This window comes from Mus caroli, unplaced genomic scaffold (assembly GCF_978045245.1).
Source record: "Mus caroli unplaced genomic scaffold, Mus_caroli_1 scaffold_2, whole genome shotgun sequence".
NCBI lineage: Eukaryota > Metazoa > Chordata > Mammalia > Rodentia > Muridae > Mus > Mus caroli.
Window position 1 is genome coordinate 104,050,812 of NW_028227257.1, and position 22,166 is coordinate 104,072,977.

Sequence of the window (22,166 nt, forward strand, 5' to 3'; positions counted from 1 at the left end):
AGTTCAGGCGTGTGAAGCATTGTTTGTAATTCCCAAGGGCTTCCTAGGTGACAATGAAAAAAAGCATTTACTTAGGGGATTATACAAGGAAGCCATATTCTATACGGACATAGCTAGGTGGTCTGTATATATACATAGACTTAATTAGAAAAATGACTACATATTATGCTTTGTGGAAATAGCATTAAATTTGTCTTTCAGATTCTCTTTCTTTGGTCATCATTTCTATGAGATGAACTATGTATGTTCAGAAAGATATTTACAATTCATTATGTACCTAATCTTCAAGCTTTCAGAGAATACATTATTTCTTTTTTATTAGAAACAATTATTATAGTTTTCCCTCAGCATTACATAGCATATCTAATTACATACTAGAAATAATAAAAGGAGTTGCCCCTTTAAGCATAGTTACTAGCATCTCTGGTTGTGACACTGGAGAGAGACAAGGGATCAATTCTCTGATGGAGATACAAACTGGAATTTTGTATGAAATTAGAACATACTGAAGGGGCTGAGGCAGGATAATCATGAATTCGAAGCCAGCTTGGACTACATCATTTCTTTGTCACTGGTGTGGGTGCACAGGTGAAGACAGGCAAATAGAGCCAACAAGGGGTTAGCCAGGAACTGGGCACACACACCCCGATACTTATCTCTTTCTGTACATCTGCATCTCTGTCTATGTCTCTCTCTCTCTCATATATGTTTATATGTGTGTGTATATATATATATATATATGTGTGTGTGTGTGTGTGTGTGTGTGTCGTATATATGTATGTGTATATTGTGTATATGCATGTGTGTTGTGTGTGTATGTATGTGTATGTATTTGTGTGTATTGTTTATGTATGCATGTTTATGTATGTTGTGTGTACATATGTGTATGTATTCTCTGTACATGTGTATGTTCTATGTATGTGTGTGGTGTGTGTGTGTATGTGTATGTATAAGTGCATATGTATGTGTATGTATGCATGTGTGTATGTGTATGTGGTGTGTATGTGTGTGCATGTGTATGTATTTATGTGTATATATGCATGTGTGGTGTATACATATATGCACATATCTGACCACCCAGACCAGAAAGAAAAGTCAGAGGCTTCTGTCACTAAAAGATACATTGAGGAGAAAGTGACATCTTCAAGATTTGTAACAACATATCGTTCATTCCTGTGGCTTTCAGTTGTCATCTTCAAAGTCAATAGAGAAGAGGAGGCAGACACATCATACCAATTGCCCAGTACCACATATAGAGAGTTGCCTTGAGAACAGAGACCAAATGAGGCTTTCTATGAGCTTAACTAGCAAATGAAGTGAAGTAATTATGGGATTTAATGATTTTTCTGACAATATGGGTCACTGCTTTCATCTCCCAGAGCCTAGCTATAACTAGGCATCTGTGCCAGTGATTTATGTATATGTGCATGCACATGTGTGCCTACACACACACACATACACACACACACAATTCACAATAATCATGTGCAGTGGGCATTATTGACTCTCACTTGGACTCCCATTATTGACCCAAGGAAAAACTTAAAGCTGAGAGAAACTATGCAAATGATCCAATAGGAATAACTCACCAATGATCAAGCCAAGGTGCTTGACTTTTAGTGCTTGACTTGAGTCTAAAGTTTGGCCTCTTCCTATGTGGGGTTACTGTACAGTCAGAAATGTGCTCTGGGACTTTGCCAACATTGTTAAATGAATCTCCAAACCATAAAAAGCCCAGTCAGAGCGGTAACAAACAGTAGCCCATGTTCAACCCCATGTACTAAAACAGAGACAGAAGTTAATACTGTCTGCCCTTCATGGTAGCTAGTTGAACAGTAGGTCTCTTCTTTAATCCTGTTTTATTAGCCAACTGGGAAACTAGATAATTGCAGCCCAGGGTGATTGGGGTTTAATCTTCTTCCTCAGCATCATTGGCTCCTGTCCCACCCTGACCCTCCTTGACATTCTTCCTCTTCACACATCTCGGGCAGCCGCCGCCATCTTGAGAACAGAGGTAAAAGTGAGTGTGCTTCTGAAAGTCCACAGGGCAGTGAAGGACACCATGTTCACCACCAGCTTGTGACTGATACAGTACTAGTGGATGAACATGCAGGCATGGGGGATGCACTCGGAAGGACCCAGCTGAATGGCCTGCCTTGGATCTTCAAACACCTCTTCAAGCAATCCTCAATTCTCATGCCCAGACTTTAATCTGGCTTCACCTTGTCCTCACACAGCACCTCAGTGGGACCAAGTCACAGAGACCATGGGGTGTTTGACACAAGTCCAGTTCCTGGCTAATCACCTGTTGGCTCAACTTGCCAGCCACACCTGTGCACTCACACCACTGACAAAGAAAAGCTGCTGCCCACGTCTCAAACTCGTGACTCTCCTGCCTCAGCTCCTTCAGTAGGCATGAGACTAGCCAAGCAACACTTCAAAAGGAGAATTAAACTCTTTGAGACATTTAACAGTGACATCTTTTATACAAAGCATTATGGGAACACTAAACTCCCAATGTAGAGTTAAAATAAATGTTAGCTTCTATTGCCTTTGAAAAAATCGTATGAGAATAATTAGTAGGTTTTATACAGCTAAAGATTAGTACTGTACATGTTTTCTTTAGAGGAAGAATATAATACTACATATCTTAAATGTCTGATCACTTTTTGTGTCAATCTGTATTTGCTGGTTAACTTAAACTTAAAATTATATATCAGACATTGGTATCAAAGTTACAGCAATTATTCAGATAAAAGCTGTGTGCAGAGGACTGTTGGGAATGACAGGGATCCTGTGATGAACAGCAATGTCTATGTGAGTAAAAGGGAAGTAAGAAAGTCAGCAGCATGGAGCGCGCAACTCTCCAGATTCACCCGGGCTTCGCACCACGCATTTTACAGAGTTTAGTGGTTTTAGTAACGGTGGTCCTACTGTTCATGCATGTCTAAAACACGCCTCTCAGAATCCTGCAGATTACAGCCCATGTGTGTGTCTAAGACACGCCTCTTAGCCTCCTGCAGAGTAAAACTAAGGCAAGATGAGCAGCAAACATATCCGTAACAGCATGGGCTTTAGACATTCCCTTTATCTCCATTGTATTACCTGCTGCCTTTTATGAAGTGCAAGCTGCACCCTATAACCAATTGGGAGAATAAATGAAATATACATGTTCAGCACAGAGAATAAGGAAATAGATATAATTCTAGTCACGTCAAACTAAATTCCAAGGCAATGCCATCATCCCCAAAGCCTTCTGCAATACCTACATAGAGCCATCCTCCCCGGAACCCTGTCTAGTTAATACTGTGCTAAGTCCTATCTATTTTCCTTACCTTTCCCCATCATGGCTTTGTTGCCTATGAGTGTTTTTCTAACAGGAAATCTTTGCCTGCTTTTTAGCATCATCTAAATCAATAGTTCTCAACCTGTGGGTCACAACCCCCTTGGGAGCTGAAAGACCCTTTCACAAGAATCACCTAAGACCATTGGAAAACACAGACAGCTACATTACAATTCATAAGGAGCAAAACTGTAGTTATGAAGTAGCAGCAAAGATTATTGGGGTCACCACAACATGGGGAACTATATTAAAGGGTTGCAGTGTTAAGAAGGCTGAGAACCACTGATCCAAGTGGAGTCATCCCACATATATACATCTACTTCTTTTCTGCCCAATATCATTTTTTTCCCCAGATGAATTCATGCTAAAATATTTAGCAATGATTTTCACTACTAAAAAAAAAATGTTTGTTTTTATACATTCCACTTCGCACATTCTACTTTAGGAGCTTTTAAAATTATCCTTAGATGTTTTGATGTGTTGAATAATGTTGCTATCAACTTTTTGCAAATGTCTTATGGTTCACCTGGGTAATGCCTAGCTAAATATGTCTTCAGAGCCTGGAGATTTATTATTGAAAATTACAAGGGTAATACTGAAGAGAAGATTAAGTTACTGATATTAAAAGGGCAGCGTGTGATTCTGATTTTCCTGCTTCCCCCTTTGAACTGGACACATCCCAATAACTCAGGACAATCTCTCCATTTCAAGATCCCTCATCCATTTTGACTGGTATGGCCTTGTGCAGGCAACCACAGCTGTTGAGAGTTCATGGGTGTGACATTGCTCTCCTGACTTAGCACTTTTTTTTTATCATTTAAATTTTTTTTAACCTTTTATTTTTTATATTTTTTTAAATTAGGTATTTTCTCCATTTACATTGGGAAAGGATCTTTACCTATCCTAAATCAGATAGGGGACTAATATCCAATATATATAAAGAACTCAAAAAGGTGGACTCCAAAAAATCAAATAACCCTATTAAAAAATGGGGTGCAGAGCTTAACAAAGAATTCTCACCTGAGGAATACCGAATGGCTGAGAAGCACCTGAAAAAATGTTCAGCATCCTTAATCATCAGGGAAATGCAAATCAAAACAACCCTGAGATTCCACCTCACACCAGTCAGAATGACTTAGCACTTCTACTTCTGACTCTTGCTGCCTCTCTTCTGTGATGCTTTCTAAGCCTTGGGTGCAGGAGTTGTTACGGATGGACACTCCATTCCATTCGCTGTATGTTGGCCAGTATTCTGTACTAACTCCTGCCTATTGCGAAAGGACAAGGATTTGAGCTACACTAATCTCTGGATATGAGGATAACGACTTAAAAGGCAGTTAAGCGCTTTATCAGTTTGGATATAAGTAATAGTGGGTTACTGTTATTCTTATATCCAAACTGATATAGTAACAGTGGGTTCTCCCTAGGGTCTATGGCCTCTTTGACTGAGGATTCTTAGCTAGGTTTATAGTACCAGGCAGGCAAGGCGTTCAATGCTATTGAACAGCCTTAAGACCAACCTACTCAGCTGTTGGTCACCACTGAGATATTACTGGCATTACTGCACCATTGGGCATATCTTTTTTGTTTGTTTGTTTTTGTTTATTTTTGTTGTTGTTGGTGGTGGTGGTTTGGTTTCTCGAGTCAGGGTTTCTCTGTATAGCCCTGGCTGTCCTGGAACTCACTCTGTAGACCAGGTTGGCCTTGAACTCAGAAATCCGCCTGCCTCTGCCTCCCAAGTGCTGGGATTAAAGGCGTGTGCCACCAATGCCCGGCTCATTGGGCATATCTTGCTGATCCAATTGTTATCATAAGCCTCAGAATTGAAATATTTTTTAAGTTTTGCTAATATGGTTTCTTGAAAAGTGGTAGTTCATTGTGTGCTACCGTTGTCTTTTGCCTTTACTTCTTGAGGTAATTTTGGGGAATGAATGTGGGGCTGTGTGCATGGTAGGTTAGCAATCAACCATCCATTTCCCTCAGCGATGTAGACATCATGGATGTAACTTACCTCCAGTTTATAATAGCAACACTTAAAATCCTGGACTTAGGTTGCTATTCATGAAATATCTTTTGAACATAGAAACTTTCCCAACATAAAATACTTGGTGATATTAGTGTTTAAACAAGCTTTGGAAAAGTAGGGTATTATTTTCTGATTTTGTTCTGAATAATTTTTTCCTTAAAATAATTTTTTGAGATGGAGTCTCAGATTATGTAACTATGAGTGGCTTGGGACATGCTGTGTAAACCAGGCTGGCCTCGAACTCATAGAGATCACCTGCCTCTGCCTCCTGCATGCTGGAATTAAAGATCTATACTACCATGCCCAGCCTTATTTTTTCCTTCCATTTTCTGACTTATTTAAAAATATAGTGGAGGGGATAAGGAGATGGCTCAATGGGTAAAATACTTTTGTACAGGACAGAAGACCTGAGTTCAGATACCCATAACAATACATAAAATCTGGGCACAGCTGCATACATCTGTAAGTGCAGCACTGGAGGGCCACAGACCCCAGGGTGGTCAGTCCATCCAAAGCAGTGAACCTCTGGTTCAGTAAGTGTCTTAGTTATGGTTCTATTGCTGTGAAGGGACACTATGACTAAAGCAACTCTATAAAAGGAAGCATTTAGTTGGGGATTTGCTTATGGCTTCAGAGGTTCAGTCTATTTTCATCATGGCAGGGAGAATGGCAGCCCAGAGACAGATATTGAAGCAGTATCTGTGACGTTTACATTCTGATCTGCAGAGGGAGGAGAGGGAGAGAGAGTGTGTGAGGGTGAGGGAGAAGAAAAGAGACTGTTCCTAGTGTGCTCTTTTTGAAGCCCCAAAGTTCACCCTCAGTGACTCACTTCCTATACCAAGGCCATACCTACTCCAATAAGGCCATACCTCTATCTCAAATAGGGCCAATGTCTGGTGACATTGGCTCAAATACATGAACCTATGGGAGCACTTTTTTTGCATCTTCTTTTTAAAAATTAGATATTTTCTTTATTTACATTTCAAATGTTATCCCCTTTCTTGGTTTCCCCTCTGAAAACCTCTTTCTTCTTTCCCCTCCCCCTGCTCACCAACCCACCCACTCCTGCTTCCTGGCCCTGGCATTCCCCTATACTGGGGCATAGAACCTTCACAGGACCAAGGTCCTCTCCTCCCATTGATGACCAACTAGGCCATCCTCTGCTACATATGCAGTTAGAGCCATGAAACCCACCATGTGTTTTCTTTGGTTTAGTCCCTGGGAGCTCTGGGGGTAGTGGTTAGTTCATATTGTTGTTCCTCCAATGGGGCTTCAAACTCCTTCAGTTCCTTGGGTCCTTTCTCTAGTTCCTCCACTGGGGACCCTGTGCTCATTCTTATTCAACCCACCTAGTAATAAACAAAGTCTCAAAATGCAAGGCAGAAAAGTGAATAAGGAAAGACATCCTGAAGTCAACTTTTAACCTCTACATATGCCAGCATTGGTCTCTCTCTCTCTCTCTCTCTCTCTCTCTCTCTCTCTCTCTCTCTCTCTCACACACACACACACACACACACACACACACACAGTATTTTTGAAGATATAGAAGTAGTATAAATGAAAACTTCCAATGTAAGACTGTATTTTAAAGGGAAGCATTTTATCAAGATGTTCAGATGGGTTCTTATGTAAGCTTCCCCCATGGGAAAAGAAGTGTTCCCCAAGACATCTTGGTCTTAGGATTCTCAGTAGGACAGCCTTGGCTACCTCCAGCAACATTAAATTACACTAAAAACAAATATCCTCTCACTCTCACTTAAATGTCCAGTTTCAAAATTTGTTCATTTATGTTGCTTTATGTGGCATTTTTAAGTCTCCTCAAATCCCTGCAGCAAAGTTGTCTGGCTATTGTCTTTTAATTGATTGACATATCCTATTGCTTATCAAACATATTGAATTCTTCAATTTTTATAAAGGTCTATGAACATTGTTTTGATATTTGGGTGATAACACTAGCGTGACCTCTAACTTCTTAGCATATATCACCTACACAATTAAAAAGCATGAGCATGAGGGCATTGTGTTAGGAAGTCTACCATACTCTCATATACTCCCGTTATGGAACTCTGTTTTCCAGGAACGATCAGTCTTGAGATCAGAGGAACTATGATCACTTCCACAAGACATCACAGGATTAGAATTACTAACATTCCCCTGGAACAGTACATAACCCACTCAGGAGGAGTTTGCTCACTAGTCAGCATAGGTATTAGCTAGTCAGAATTAGGTATGTGAGCCCATCCCCTCTGAGGATGTATAATCAGTTCATGGTTAGATGGGGTAGGAGGAGACATTTTCTTTGATAGCATAGTTGCTTTTAAAGTAGTCCACATTCCTGCAGATAACTCTACACCCCTGCTCCAATAAGTAGCCCTAGTTGAACTCATTGGTCTACCAACCTAGACCTAGGGGGAATCCTCACTTTGGTTTGTTGAAAGTGCTACATCTAAAGTCAATAGATATTTACTTACATCTTCCCGGGGGGGGGGGGGGGAGCCATGCAATGCTTTCTTAGAATCTTCCACAATATTTTAAAGTTTAGCTTTTGGCAAATCCTTTACACAACTTTTCAATTATGTGGCCTAGTCCACCACTTTCTCATGAACGCCCTGGAGAGGTATGAACAGAAACAACTTGAGCAGCATCATATTTTCTCTTTATTTGAATGATCTCTCCAACATTTTCTGTAACCAGTTGACAGCTGTCCATAATTTTTGTTGAGAAACTTCATTTTTTTTTAGGAGGACCTACTTAGTGTACCAACAGCCTACTCATATTTGAAATACATTGGGTCCTCTTTTGCTGGGATTTTCTTGTCAACTGACTGACAAAAATTTTGTCATCATACTCACAAGAAAGAGACTCAGACTTCTAAGCTATCCACTGTTTATCTTGGAGGTCTTAGAGTGCTGGACCTTCTTTAAGGAGACAGGAGGCTGAGCAGGAAAGCACTCTGGGATGCAGGGATGCGCAGTGGTCCTGAGGATCCACCTAGAAGGAGGGGAGTCTTTTGTACAGTGCTTGGTGCCTGGTTGTTTCTAACCCAGGCCGTCAGGACTTGCTTGTGACATTTGCACCCAGGCATGCCAACCAGTTCAAATTATAGTAGTTGGCTTTCTTTCTTTTCAGTACAAATATCAGCTACTGCTGATTTTCAGTTTTGAGCTTTGGTCCTTTTGGAAAATCAGGATGCTTTGTTATGTGAGAGGTTGTGATGTTTAACACTGGAGCCAGAATCAGTCTGAGTTGAAAGAGCCATTTGACACATTAAGACATTGCTCAACTAGGCTATCTGTCTATTCTTTGTTTTCTGGTTTATTTTAGACAATATCATCAAGTTCCTTTAGTTTTCTGGGCAGCATCTCAATTGGGCCTAATTTTGATGATAAAGGGTTTTTTATTTCCAAGATGATGACAGCTTAAAGAACTAACAGAGCCATTTAGTTTCAGGCCAGCCTAGACCCACTTATAGCCTAGACCCACTTACAGCCTTCTAAACTACAGAGCACAATGGTGCGGACTTTTTAATGTTCATGTTGTGTATTAGGACTGACTCATCAGGTGTATTTTACAGTCCAGTAACACAATATCCCCTCTCTTTGGATAACAGTTTTGAACATATAATCCCGTCCCGGATGGCTGTCCTCTCACCCCTAGGAAGCCCCGTGTTAACTTTAACTGCTTTCTATACTACTTTTAAAAAATATGTCTTTTCTAATATCATAATAAACAATCACTAATAATATGTGAAATAATAACCCATAACTTCATATGGTGGTATGAGGTCACCATGCTATAATAAAATTGCTCATTAAATATTCAGGCATTATTTGATTTCTCTTATTATAAATTCTTAAAAATGAAATGAGTGAATTGAAGAGTAAAAAACTTAAAAGTGTTTATTACTAACTACTCAGTTCTTTTCTATATGTATGTTATATCATCATCATCATCACCACCATCATCATCATCATATAAACATAGGTAGCTTATTTAAAATGACAGAAAATAGTGATAGCTGAGCCAGAGAAATGAGTCAGTAGCTAAAGGTGCTTACTACCGAACAGCAAACCTGACTGACCCCTGGATCCTGTGTAGCAAGTTTTCCTCTGACTTCCACAAATGTGCTGTGGCATCTATGTTCACACACACACACACACACACACACACACACACACACACTACATGTGACTTTCTAGTATGCTAAATTTTTTTTATATTTAAGAACATTTTTTACTATTTTAATTACTGTTTTGAAACCAAAATTAAGATCAAAGATCTCTATTTTTATGATGTTTGACAAGAAACAATGGTCAAAAACATTTAAAAGTACATTTTATTTTAGGTTGTAGTTAAAAATGTTTCAGAGCCTTGAAAAGCATACTTTAAATAAATGACTTTTGTTAAATATTAATAGCATCTTCTACATAGTAACAATAAAACTCAGGAATGTAGCAAAATACATGATGGTGAGAGTTATATTAATTTGGCACGAATGTGGGAAACATCAGGAGTTTACTACCACAGTAGTTTACAAATCAATTCTATTTGGGGGCTGTTTTACAGGTTGTTCCATAGGTTGTTTTCATGGTAAAAGGGATTTTCAAAATACTATGCTGGAGTGACCCCTTTTGGAGTTTTAATGAGTGGATAATACTGACTCTCCTGGCCCTGCCCTGGAGTTTGTGCATTGCTGTCTTGACTTGGTTTTCATACATGTTTCTTGGTTTCTGACTGTCTAGCGTCTAAACCACAGCTCTTGTGACAATCACTTCCTTATTTTATCTGCAGGCCTCCTGGCCTTCCTAGCTGTAGCTCTTCTTCATGTACTGGTCTCCTCATAGACAATTAAATTCTCCCCTCTAAGGTTTAAAGAGTGCAGTGTGGCACTTAACTCCATAACCCAACTGCACACCAACAGAAAATCTATGTAGATAACTGTGGAACCCATGAAAGCAACTTAAGAATTTATCATTTCTCTGTCTACGACCTCACCTGCACTTGGTCTTCATCTGTGAGGTGGTTCTTCCATTTTCAAACCATTTCTGCCTCTGAGGTGTATTTATTGTGAGAAAGATAAATAATAAATGACAACAGGACAGGATAAAAAAGAAGCGCCCGCTGAGATCAGCAGGACAGAGAATGACAGAGCTAACAGAGCTGACTTCAGTGGAACTGAAGGGACTGAGATCCCCTCAACAACACATGACAACCATGATTGCTCCAAAGCCTCATATCAAAAGTTTTTATGGAGTCTGCTAACCACTAAGTCAATTTGGAAGGCTTCAGCATAAGACGGATCATCTTGGACTTTTCAGCTAGAGCTGACCTTTATGCAGACTGCCCCACGGTAACTCTGCTCATGAGTCAGACTGAGGCTTCCAAAATCATGGAGAGGTTTTGATACTATTCTTACTATTCAGAATGCTACATCTTATCTGTGAAAGGATTCAGCAACAATCTTTTCTTTACTGTGATGACACTCTGCAAACACACACTGAGAACAACAGGGGTGATTCTGTACTTCTCCCAGCAAGAATCTAATTAGGAGGCACAAAGCATTAGGTATCAAGTTACTGTTTGTGATTTCTTTGTTTTCATGTGGTACAGTCTCAAACCTTTCATCAATTCACAACAATTAGTTGTTTCTATAGAGAAAGAATAGAACGTGTCAAGTAATTAAAAAGCTAATTAAAAACCATATACAACTTTGTCCCTCAAGCATCTTCTGGACATGAATGTCCAGTGGGAAGTAACCATGGTAAGGAGATTGTATTATTAGGGTCTCTATTGCTGTGATGAAACACCATGACCAAAAGCAACACGGGGAGGAAAGGGTTTATTTGGCTTATGCTTCCACATCACTGTTTATTATTGGAGGAAGTCAGGACAGGAACGTGGAGGCAGGAGCAGATGCAGAAGCCATGGAGGAGTGCTGCTTACTGGATTTCTCCCCATGGCTTGCTCAGGCTGCTTTCATTTAGAACTCTGGGCCACCAGCTCAGGGATGGCCTCACCCACTATAGGCTGGGCTCTTCCCCCATAAATCGCTAATTAAGAAAACACCCCACATCCTTGGTTCTCAACCTTCCTAAAGCTGCAACACTTGAATACAGTTCATATTGTAGTGCCCCCCCCAAAGTATAAAATTATTTTGTTGCTACTTCATAACTGAAATTTTGCTACTGTTATGAATCATAATGTAAATATATGATATGCAGGATATCTGATTTGAGACCCCATAAAGGGTTGTAACCCATAGGTTGAGAACCACTGCCCTACAGACTTGCCTACAGCTCATTCTTATAGAGGCATTTTCTTAACTGAGGTTCCCTCCTCTGTGATGAGTATAGCTGGTGTCAACTTGACATACAACTAGTCAGCACAGAGATACTTTTGTGAACTGAAATTAAATGACTACTTACTCATAGATGAACCAATGAAAGCAATTTCTTTTTGATTCCTAGAAAGTTTGCTGATCTATTGACTGTAGTTTCAATATATTATTTATTTTAGACTTTGTGTCTCTGTTAGATTATCTACATCACAATTCCATAAAGTATTTGAAAAATAGGGTAGTGGAAACGTGGGAATATGCTTGGGTTTTGACTCTGGAGAGGTTCACAGGTGTTATGAAAGGCCTGTCCATTAACTCTTTAAGGAAAATATGATGTATATGCAGCCAGTGAATTTGTACTGGAAACCCTGAAGTATTGAGTCTGTTTCCTTCAGTCCCAGATAACTTGGATTTAAGTAACCCTCCAGTTCAATGGATTTTAACACTGACCAACAGGCAGATTCCTGGAGTAATCTTACCCTCCACCATTTAGTATTTTATTGCTCTGCGTGGAGCTAAGGCATCAGTTTCCCAAAAGGAGAGATGGCTGCAGTGCTCACATGAGTTGCCAGGCCGTTCTCTTGCTGTGCACACATGAAAATTATCCAAAGAGTGAAGAAGTGCCATGTACACATGAGTGTGCTATAATGAATGAGCACAATCGTTTAGACTCAAATTCAGTGAAAAACCCATCAGAATTAATAAAGTATTCTGTAATCCCATGCTTCTTCAGATGCTGGTCCTGAAAATCATACCCACCATTACGTGGATGTTAGACTTGACAGGTTCGAGCATCCTGGATTTGAAGGGACACATGTGGAGCTAAGCATGTTGTCTATAAAATCATCCTTACAGAAGACGTGGTGGTTAAGACTCATTGATGAGCATAGAGAATGTTCCCGTAGAGGATGGGGGCCCAACACTCAGATACGCAAAAGAGAGATCTTAAGTGGCTCACCTTCGCCATGAGTCTGAGACCTGCCTGGCTCCGGCTCTGTTTAAGCAAAGCCCTTGAGTGCTCTCTCTTAGATAATGGGAACAAGTAATGGATGCTCTTTGACTTTAAGCCTTTGTATTTGTTTCATTTCTCTCCTAAATGGCAAAATATCTGGCAAAGCGACCTAAAAGGAGGGAAGACTTATGCTGGTTTAGAGCCAGAGTTTCCAGCTGTGATTCAGTGGATTCTGGTCCTGTGGTGTGGTTGATCATCTCGGTGGCTAGTGAATGTGGTACAGAAGAGGGGCTTTCTCACCATGATGTTTCAGGAAGGGGGGGGGGGGGACAAGGAGCGGACAATGGATCAAATTTAACTTTCAAAGCCATGTCTCTGGTGGTCTACCTCCTCCAAACAGCTAGCACCTTCTAAAGCAGTGGTTCTCAATCGGTGGGTCGTGACCCCCTGCAAACGACCCTTTCGCAGGGATTGCCTAAGACCATTGGAAAACACAGATATTTACATTATGATCCAGTAGCAAAATTACAGTTATGCAGTAGCAATGAAAATAATTTTATGGTTGGAAGTCTCCACAACATGAGGAACTACATTAAAGGGTCGCAACATGAACAAGGTTGAGAACCACTGTTCTAAAGTTTCTCCAAAAGGCATGACCAGCTGGAGACCAAGCGCTCAGCACATGAGCCTGTGGGGGGAGGGGGAGGGACACTTCATCTTCAAACTGTAACAGCCTTTTTATATGCTCTTAAAATCACATTCTCGGGGCTGATGGAGATGCACAGATGTGGTGAATGGCAGCTCTTTTTCAAGGACATGAAGGCTTAGATTGCAGAGACTGCTTTTACACAACCCTAGTGAATCTTGAGGGTAGGATTCTATTTTCTGGGGGGATGCTGTGGCACCAGGCTGAACCAACGATATTATAGAAGGTCTTAAATCACAAATCTATGGGATTATGATTTTTTAGGCAGGGGAGTGGTACAGTTCAGTTATTTTGCTGAAAGAAAATGGTTTTGGCCTTTTTTAAATGTTAGAAATCCTAGCTGAGTATCACATTAAAAAAAAAAAAGAGGTCTACCCAAAAGGCACCTAGAAACGTCTGCTTATGAAGTGTAGTTATGCTCAAAATACTTGATTGCAAAAATATTATGACATGAAAATTCTTGAAGCAAGATCTATCACAATCCTCCAAAACTCATTCCAGATTTTAACAACCTTATTAAAGGAGCCTTTGCCTGAAGTTATTAGATGCTCCTGTGATAGATCAGTTCTTGTTCCTCTGTCCTCAGGGAGATGAACATAAATCGAGCACCATTCCCCTTGTGATATTGCACCAGAGACCTAGAGGCATTTGCTAGGTTCTTGCTCAGGGTTGTATTTTTAGAAACAAATAAGCTCAAGGTCATGTGCTTGGATCATCTTGGTGCTGATCCTGCTTCCTCCATAGCTGGCTGCTTGTGAAGCTCTGCTCCAGGTGAAAAGTTATTATGCAACCTTTTCATTCTTACAGAAATAGCCTTTACTCTCTTTTTCAATTTTCTCTAACTAAAATAACACACACACACACACACACACACACACACACACTTACAGACAGACAGACACAGACAGACAGACAGATGCAGACACACACACTCACAGACAGACAGACACACAGACATACACACTACAGACAGGCACACACACACACACACACACACACACACACACACACACACACTTTAGGACATCCCCATCATGTAGACAACCCACGGTCAACTAAGTTTCAAAATGTCTACAATGAAACCCACATTCCCAGCCTTGGAACCTGTTCTCATTTGGTGAATCTCCTCACAACCCACCTACATTCCTGAACAAGAAACAAGGAAACATGGCAGCGGTGGTAGTGGCGGCGGGGGTGGGGTGGGGTGGGGGTGGGGGTGGGGGTGTTTTCTAGTTCTTTATCTTTTACAGTTTCATCAACTCACTAAAATCCCAGTGATTCTGTGTTCTAAATGCGTTTTCACTCAGTCCCTTTTCTACCACCATATGCTACTGAGTCTCTTCCTTCCAACTCATCCTTTAAACGCAGCCAAAGCAGTCTCTCGGAAATGAAGACTTAGTCACTGCACTACCCACCTTCTTAAAACCCTCTAGAATATTCTCCTCTCCACACCCCCTGGATGCATGTGTGTACATACTATTTATCCATAGTCTTAGGATAAATATTCTATGGAGTGTGTGTGTGTGTGTGTACATGGGTGCAGAGGGCAGAGTCAACCTCAGGTGTCATTCTTTAGGAGGCACCCACCTTAGCTTTAAAATTTTTTTTATTAAAATATTTCTCACATAATATATTTATTATATTTTTCATCTCCCCAAACTCCTCCCAGATCCTTTCCAAACAACTTTGTTCTTTCTCCCTCAAAAGAAAGTAAAGGCAAAGGATATGAAAAGAAAGTCAGTAAGACAAAAAAAAGAGAGAGAAAGAAAAAGAAAAAAGAAAGAAAGGAAGGAAGGAAGGAAGGAAGGAAGGAAGAAAGAAAGAAAGAAAGAAAGAAGGAAAGAAAGAAGGAAAGAAAGAGATAAAGAAAGAAAAAGCCACCAATGCCCATGTCCACTGTTCTCATGTGGCCTTGAATACTTTGGAGACAAGTTTGGCCCAGGCCTGGTGGCTGGGCTTTGGTGGAGAAGAAACTTTTCTGCAGAGATGCAAGCTATCCCAGAGGTTACAGACTCAAAGGTCAGTGCAGACAAGCCAGATCTGTTCCAGGGAGACTTTCGAGTGCAATCTCTCACAGTCCACTGCTCCGACGCGCAGCACCAGGGTGCGCACCCTTCTCCTTTCCCGTCATTCTTCAGGGTTTCCCCATCAATCTGTTCTCTGGTTTCACTCTTTAACATTTAACATTTCTCTTATTCACTGGGATAGAAGGTTTAAAAATGGAAATGTTTAGTATTGACTGATTCCGGTTGGGATGAGTTGGAAGGCAGGCACTTTGAAAACTTTCTCACATGTGGCCAGAGAAGAGAACATCTGACACAGCTGGCCAAAGAGGTTCTCCACCTTGCTTAGTAAACTGATTTAATGACTTTCTTTGTTATCTTTATATGTAGACTTCACTTTTGTCTCAGTCTCCTCTGACCCTGGAAATGGCATTCCCACCTACACTTTTCTCAGATTAAAACTAAAGGCTCAATAGTTTAAACTATTTTCTCCTATTACACTGACCTCCCAAGAAGCACCATTGCCTCACTGTCTAATCTCTCTGCTTCCGTTTCTAACTGCCCTGCCCTTTCCCTAACCCAGAGCACCTCAGGCTTTATCTCAAAACTTCCTCCTAGGTAGCTACTAGTCCAGTCCTGTATCAGATACAAAAAATTTCTTAGTTTTAAAAATAAATGTAAATAGTTATAGACGAATAGATCATTCATCTCCATGATCTAAACATTGTACTACATTTGTTTTATAGACTTTTTATACGAGTGAGTTGGACACATTTTTATTACATAGCACTTAGTTAAGTATATTTTCATAAAATATAATTTTATTTTAGATGGTTCTCATAGTGGAAACATAGCACTATGTATTATTATCATGTCTGCAATTTAGGGAAGTAAAAAACAGTTTTGAAAATTAAACCTCAGCTTAGAATTTCTAATACTTAAAAATTAAATTTATTATTTTATTTTAGATATATTAGTGTTTTACCTTCATATATGTGCCCTATATTTGCCTTCTGGGCACACACAGTGGATGTGGGATCCCCTGGAACTGGAGATACAGATAGTGTGAGCCACCATGTGGTGCTGGGAACTGAACCTAGGTCATCTGCAAAAGCATCGAATAATCTTAATGACTGAGCCTTCTCTCCAGTCCCAAGTATTTGTAATACTGTGATAGACCTTCGAGGAGAACTTTCCCCTGAACAGAACTTCTCTAGGTTCACTTTTTACAGGTTCTTCCTCCTGGGATCTGGAAGTCAGTTGTGAATAGTAGTATCTCTCTGGCTCCCAGTTCCTCTAGGGTATGTAGATCAATAGATCTAGACATAGGGAAGAGCCTTCTGAGAGTTAAGCCCTGTCTAAGCTTCTGCAAAGTTCTACTTATGAATTAACAATCTTTCCCTTTAACCTTCATTATGAGGACAAATAGAGGAGCTATTTGGTCATATATTGTAGTAATGAAATTAAATCCCCTTAAGGGAAGAGTAAACAAAAGGGAACAGCTCTCCCATTAAGTCTAGCTGCACCACGGAGACTCTTAAGAGAGGCTGGGAAACACCCCAGCTCAACTCACCACAGTACGGAATTCGGTCTCAAAAATTCCCCAATACAGCGGCTCTCAAATTTTGACTCAAAGGTTAAATTTTTGTATTAGGAGGAAAGGTCTGTCTCAGTCATGGAACTGACCTGGTGTTTTCTCCTACTCTCAGATGAATCGCAGGACAAGACAGAGACAAAGAGAGGCACAGTCAGAGCTTCCACAGCTCTGCAGGGCCTATGTCCTAGTGGTTGAGATAACAAAGCCCAGCAAAGGTCAACTGCAGGAGTGTCAGAGGCTTGCCAGCCCTCGCAGCTTCCTGCAGGGCTCTTTGGATAAGGAGAGGGTTTGTGCAAGATCTAGTGAGAGCCGAGAGTGAGACTGTGCGGAGGATCGGCCTAGGAGGACTCCACTGCAGAGCAAGTATGAGTGTGATCAGCTCACATTCATGGTGAATGAAAAGGCCACAAAACCCTATTAACTTGCACGCTAATTAAAAATAAATTAATAAAATTCAAAATAAAATAAGAAAACCTAGAAAGACAAAATAACTTCCCAATAACCTTAATAGAAAAGAAACATTAAATATCCTTATGTGATTATGAAATACACTATATGATACATAAAATGCAATACATTATATATAAAATGTATATTATATAAATATTATGTATGATATTATACAATGTAAAATAAAACAGTAATAAAAGTAAAAAAGAAAAAGAAAACCATCACCAGGTCATGATGCAGGTTCATGGACAACTTTCTCACCATTGTGACAGAGGGGGACAGCCTGGGAGCCAGCCTGGAGACTGTATGATAGGTGATTGCGTGTCTACAGTATCCTGGGGTAGCTGGTTCTTCAGAAATCCTGACAAGGTCAAGACTCCCAGAGGATGCCCACATCAACATAGTCCAGCCTCCTTATGCACCCAGAGACCCGTTCCTCCCCAGAGAACCATCCTCTCACTTCCTAGCTCTTTTTATAAAGAAGCAAAACTCTTTTACAAAGCCTCTCTATACCTCCTTGTTCCTATTGCCTCTCTTTTCTGTAGGTAACCACAGCGCACATTCGATGTTTGTTTTTCTCATGAATACTTACATTTTTGCTCCGTATTTGACTCTGTAAATGATCCATGTGAGGTCATTAAACATTTGTTATGTTACACATACGTCATTGGATTGCAGTTTGCTCGTTTCTGTTACTATGTTTTTAAACGCTTCTTCAAATTAGATTTCTTTATTTGATTTTATGTTGGAGGGTTTTGCCTGTATGTGCATGCACCACTTTTATGCCTGGTGCCTGTAGAGGTCATAGGATCCCCTAGATCTGGAGTTATAGACGGTTATCAGCCAATACGTGGGTGCTGAGAATCAAACCTGGGTCTTCTGGAAGAGCAAGTTCTTTTAACAGCGCAGCCAGTCACCACTACCATGGTCTTGATTTTTGTTCGCAGTGCGGCAAACAGCTCTAGTCTAATCAAACACTGCAGTGTTGATACAGCGGGTATCACGTCATGAGGTCCTAGTTTTCCTTGTTCATTTTCCCATTGATCACCAGCCTCATCCCTGGGAAGGTGGCCCTGGGGTGCAAAGAATGCAGCCAGGAGCAAGCCAGTTAAGCAGCACTCCTTCTTGGCCTCTGCTTCAGTTCTTGCCCCTCAGGCTCCTGCCTTGATTCCTGCCCTAACTTACCTCCACAATGGAGCTTGACCTGAGAGCATAGGCTGAAATAAACCCTTCTCTCCCCAAGGTGTTTTTGATCATGGTGTTTCATCACACCAGTAAAAACACAAACTAGACACATGTCTTGAGGGGCTCATCTTGTCAATACCAGTTGCCTCAAGCCCTTGTGAAAATCAGTAGCTCTAGATGGCTGCAGGGAGCTGAATGTGGTTATGTGTTTTAAGGGGCTTTAACACACACAGTTGTGGATAGTTAGACAAATCTCACGCTAGCCCTGGGCTTGAAACAGCAAACCAAATTCGCCCTGACTGTCACCTTCCCTGAAGCACCATCAGTTTCTACTGCCCCCTCAGCAATCAATCCCTGCTCCTTCTCTCCCTCCTTCTCTTCTGTCCTTCATTTCTTCCCTCTTTATTTCTCCCTTCTTTATTTATAGTTTGAAGGTCTTGTATACACCTTCCAGATAGCCTAGTGTGTATAACTTGAAATTAAGGACACACTCCTAAATAGCTCCAATAGCAATAGCAACATCCCAGCAGCAAAGCATCTGTTAAGGCTGCAATCTAACCTTGTTCAGCTCTGTCCCCAACACATCCAGTGAAGAGCCGCACATTTCTTTTGGATTTCATGCCTCTTTGCAGAGCCCATGGCTTTGAATTTAATGCTGACACTATTTGAAGAATCCAGACTGGGTTTCTGATGGAATAACTGCTTGTCGACTTCTCTGTCTGTTCCCCCCACTTCTCTCTCTTCCCTCTTTCTATGGGCATATCTACATGTGTGTATGTGCCCTGTTTCTGTGCATATGTGGACCAAAGGTCAACCTTAACATTAGTGTGTCTCTCCATGGATCCACTTGTCTCTTCCTTCCTGGGGCCTGGGGTTACAGACACACACAGCTGTGCCTGGCTTTTTATGGCATGCCAGGGATTGAACACGTGTCTTCATGGTTGTGTAACAAGTGTTTTCCACAGTAAGCCATCTGCCCAGGTTCTGTTTCCTGGGTCTCTTTTCTTAGATGATGGTTTCTGCTGTCCATTTGATATGAACACCCCACGTTCTTAGGGGCATGTTTCCTTCCCAAGGCATCGTGTCAGGTAACGATGATGTTATTTTGGCACATTCCTGGGAAATTTAATTATTTGTCTAAGATAGAATTTGCTGGGTCTTCTCATTATAGAACTCACATTGCCATTATCATTAATAAATATTTTAGGGTGTCCTTTGAAGGTCATGTAAATATTCTTCTTAGCATCCTTCACCTAATGTCACTGGTGATCCTTGCTTATGATCATTGCTTTGTTGATAGTTAATGACAAGTTACTACATAATTGAGCTACTTATTCTACATATTTTAGCTGGTATTCTTTTTATTACCCCCTAATCCCCCCCACACTCCTTTTTGGAACTATTTTAGAACTATCAGAATGGATGAGTAGATTTTTTTCTAGAATAATTTTAATCCAACATAAACTACTTCTTTCCTGGAGGTTTTAGTAGTTTCTTGCATATGTGATAGTCGCTTTCTCATGTACTATTTCATACTCAGTTATCATTGTGAAATAGTATATTTTATTAAGAAGAACACAGTGAAGTTTCCTTAGGACACTGGCCCTTTTCCTTTTGTTAGCTTGGCTCACAATTATCATGATGATTTATCATTTATTTTGGCCATTTCAACACAATATCAAATCCACCCCTAAGAATAAAAGCCAGGGAGAGGGGAGCTTTCCCAGGGACTTGCTTCCGCACCTCCTCTCACCTCCTTGCCCTTGAAATGAATAATTTCTGTCTTATTTTTAGGACCGAAGATTCAATGATGAAATTGACAAGTTGACTGGATACAAGACAAAATCACTATTGTGCATGCCCATTCGGAACAGTGATGGGGAGATTATCGGTGTGGCCCAGGCGATAAATAAGGTCCCCGAGGGTGCTCCATTTACAGAAGACGACGAAAAAGTAAGACTTCACGACTTGCGTGACTTGTACGTTCCATTCTGATGGCTGATTGCTGCTCTCACTGAAAGGATGGGAATCATGTGAGCAGTTCTTCGATTAGCCTATTCACAGATCAAAGAGCTTTCTCTATGCTCTCCTAGATGTAATGGAGGCCTTTTTTTTAAAAAAAGTATTTTATAGAATGGGGTATAATTGGATATAATCAGTCCACTTCTTTTTTTTTTAAGCCGGCTTTATTACAAGTCCCAGTAGTATTCTTTCTACTGCCTGGTCTTTACTTTCCTTGTAAGTAAGCCTTTTAATTGAGAACATCGCCTTGACCATGGGAGGGCAGAGACTATAGGAAGGTGACTGTGTCTCCAAAGCTCAGTATTTTCTCTCATCATTTTAAACCATCACAGAGAGTTGTTTTCTTAATTCTGATTATAAAACCTCAATGAAATGAGTGTTTTAATTGTGTTTTGTAAAGTGAGCATTATTTTTGTTTCTGAAGGACAGGTGACATTGGTAGAAGTGACGTACTTTTTGCTCTGGGACTTTTAAGGTCTCTACAAGCAGTTCACTGCAAGACAGTATCTTCAGGGACCATGCTCTGTCTTCAAGGCTTTTATCTCCACAACGAATAAAATTTGGTTGAAGTAAAAGCAAATCTTGTACTAGTTTGTTTAAGCTTGATGGCTGTTTTATTACTATCTGATTGAAAACTTTATAATGTAACTTCTGATGAGGCTCTGCTATTGACCAGTGCTGATTATTAATAGCGCACGAATGCAAATGTTGTGGTGCAGAAGGAGAACACGAAATATGGTTATAATAAAAAGGAGCACTTTGAAATGAAGAGAGTCCTTCACCAAGGTCATGTCTACATGGAATTGAAAGAACTCAAATCCTTGTAAAAGTTTATAAACTCATAGAGTATCACAGGACCTTGGATGACTTCTTCTTGGTCCTGTGTATAAAGCACATGGGTTTGGATCATAGCAGGTAGCCGGGTAAATCCCACATATTTTGTGACATCCAGGAGCTACCTGAGGTGTGAGGCACAAGATGTTCTAACCTGACTGTATAGGTAGGAGAGAGGAGCTCCAAGGGGGCTTCTTGGAAGACAGAACATTGGATCTCTGAATCAAGGTTTCCATTGACAGAACCAAGAGAGACAGAAAAAGCATTTGAAAATGCTTTGCAATACATGGCGGTGAACGAAGAGATTCATGGGTATCTAATGCCAAGAAAAAGTGATGTTGAGGGTTCACCCCTAAACAAGACATACACCACCCCACCACCCCACTAAGGCTCAGGGGACCTTGTGGAAGAAGGGAAGGAGATAGTAGCTAGAAGATAGGGAAAAGAGTTATAAAATGCCTCAGGTAGGATACAGCCCCCGTAATGATGAACTCCTAACCCAGTACTTACACTTAAGTACAGTTACTTATGCTTGGCCTGCATAAGGCGGCTCTGTAAATGTGGATAAGGGAAGGACTCATGAAGCTTACCCTTTGCTGCTACTGTGCTATGGATTAGCTAGATTCTTAGAGAGGAAAAGTCGTTGTTTTCAGTTGTATTGTTGTTCACTGCTAAGCCCAGCAGGCTCCAACAGGCAGCTCTATATCCATG

The 22,166-nt window shown here is 40.6% G+C and overlaps 1 protein-coding gene across 2 annotated transcripts in view; it reads left to right on the forward strand.

Annotated features, from left to right (window-relative positions):
• Pde11a (phosphodiesterase 11A) overlaps positions 1-22,166 on the forward strand; it is a 366,204-nt gene that overhangs the window by 23,064 nt on the left and 320,974 nt on the right. For both annotated transcript variants that reach the window (XM_021181980.3, XM_085834775.1), the window contains exon 2: positions 20,394-20,552. In XM_021181980.3, the coding sequence (XP_021037639.1) occupies positions 20,394-20,552 (159 nt within the window). The remainder of the gene's footprint in view (positions 1-20,393; positions 20,553-22,166) is intronic.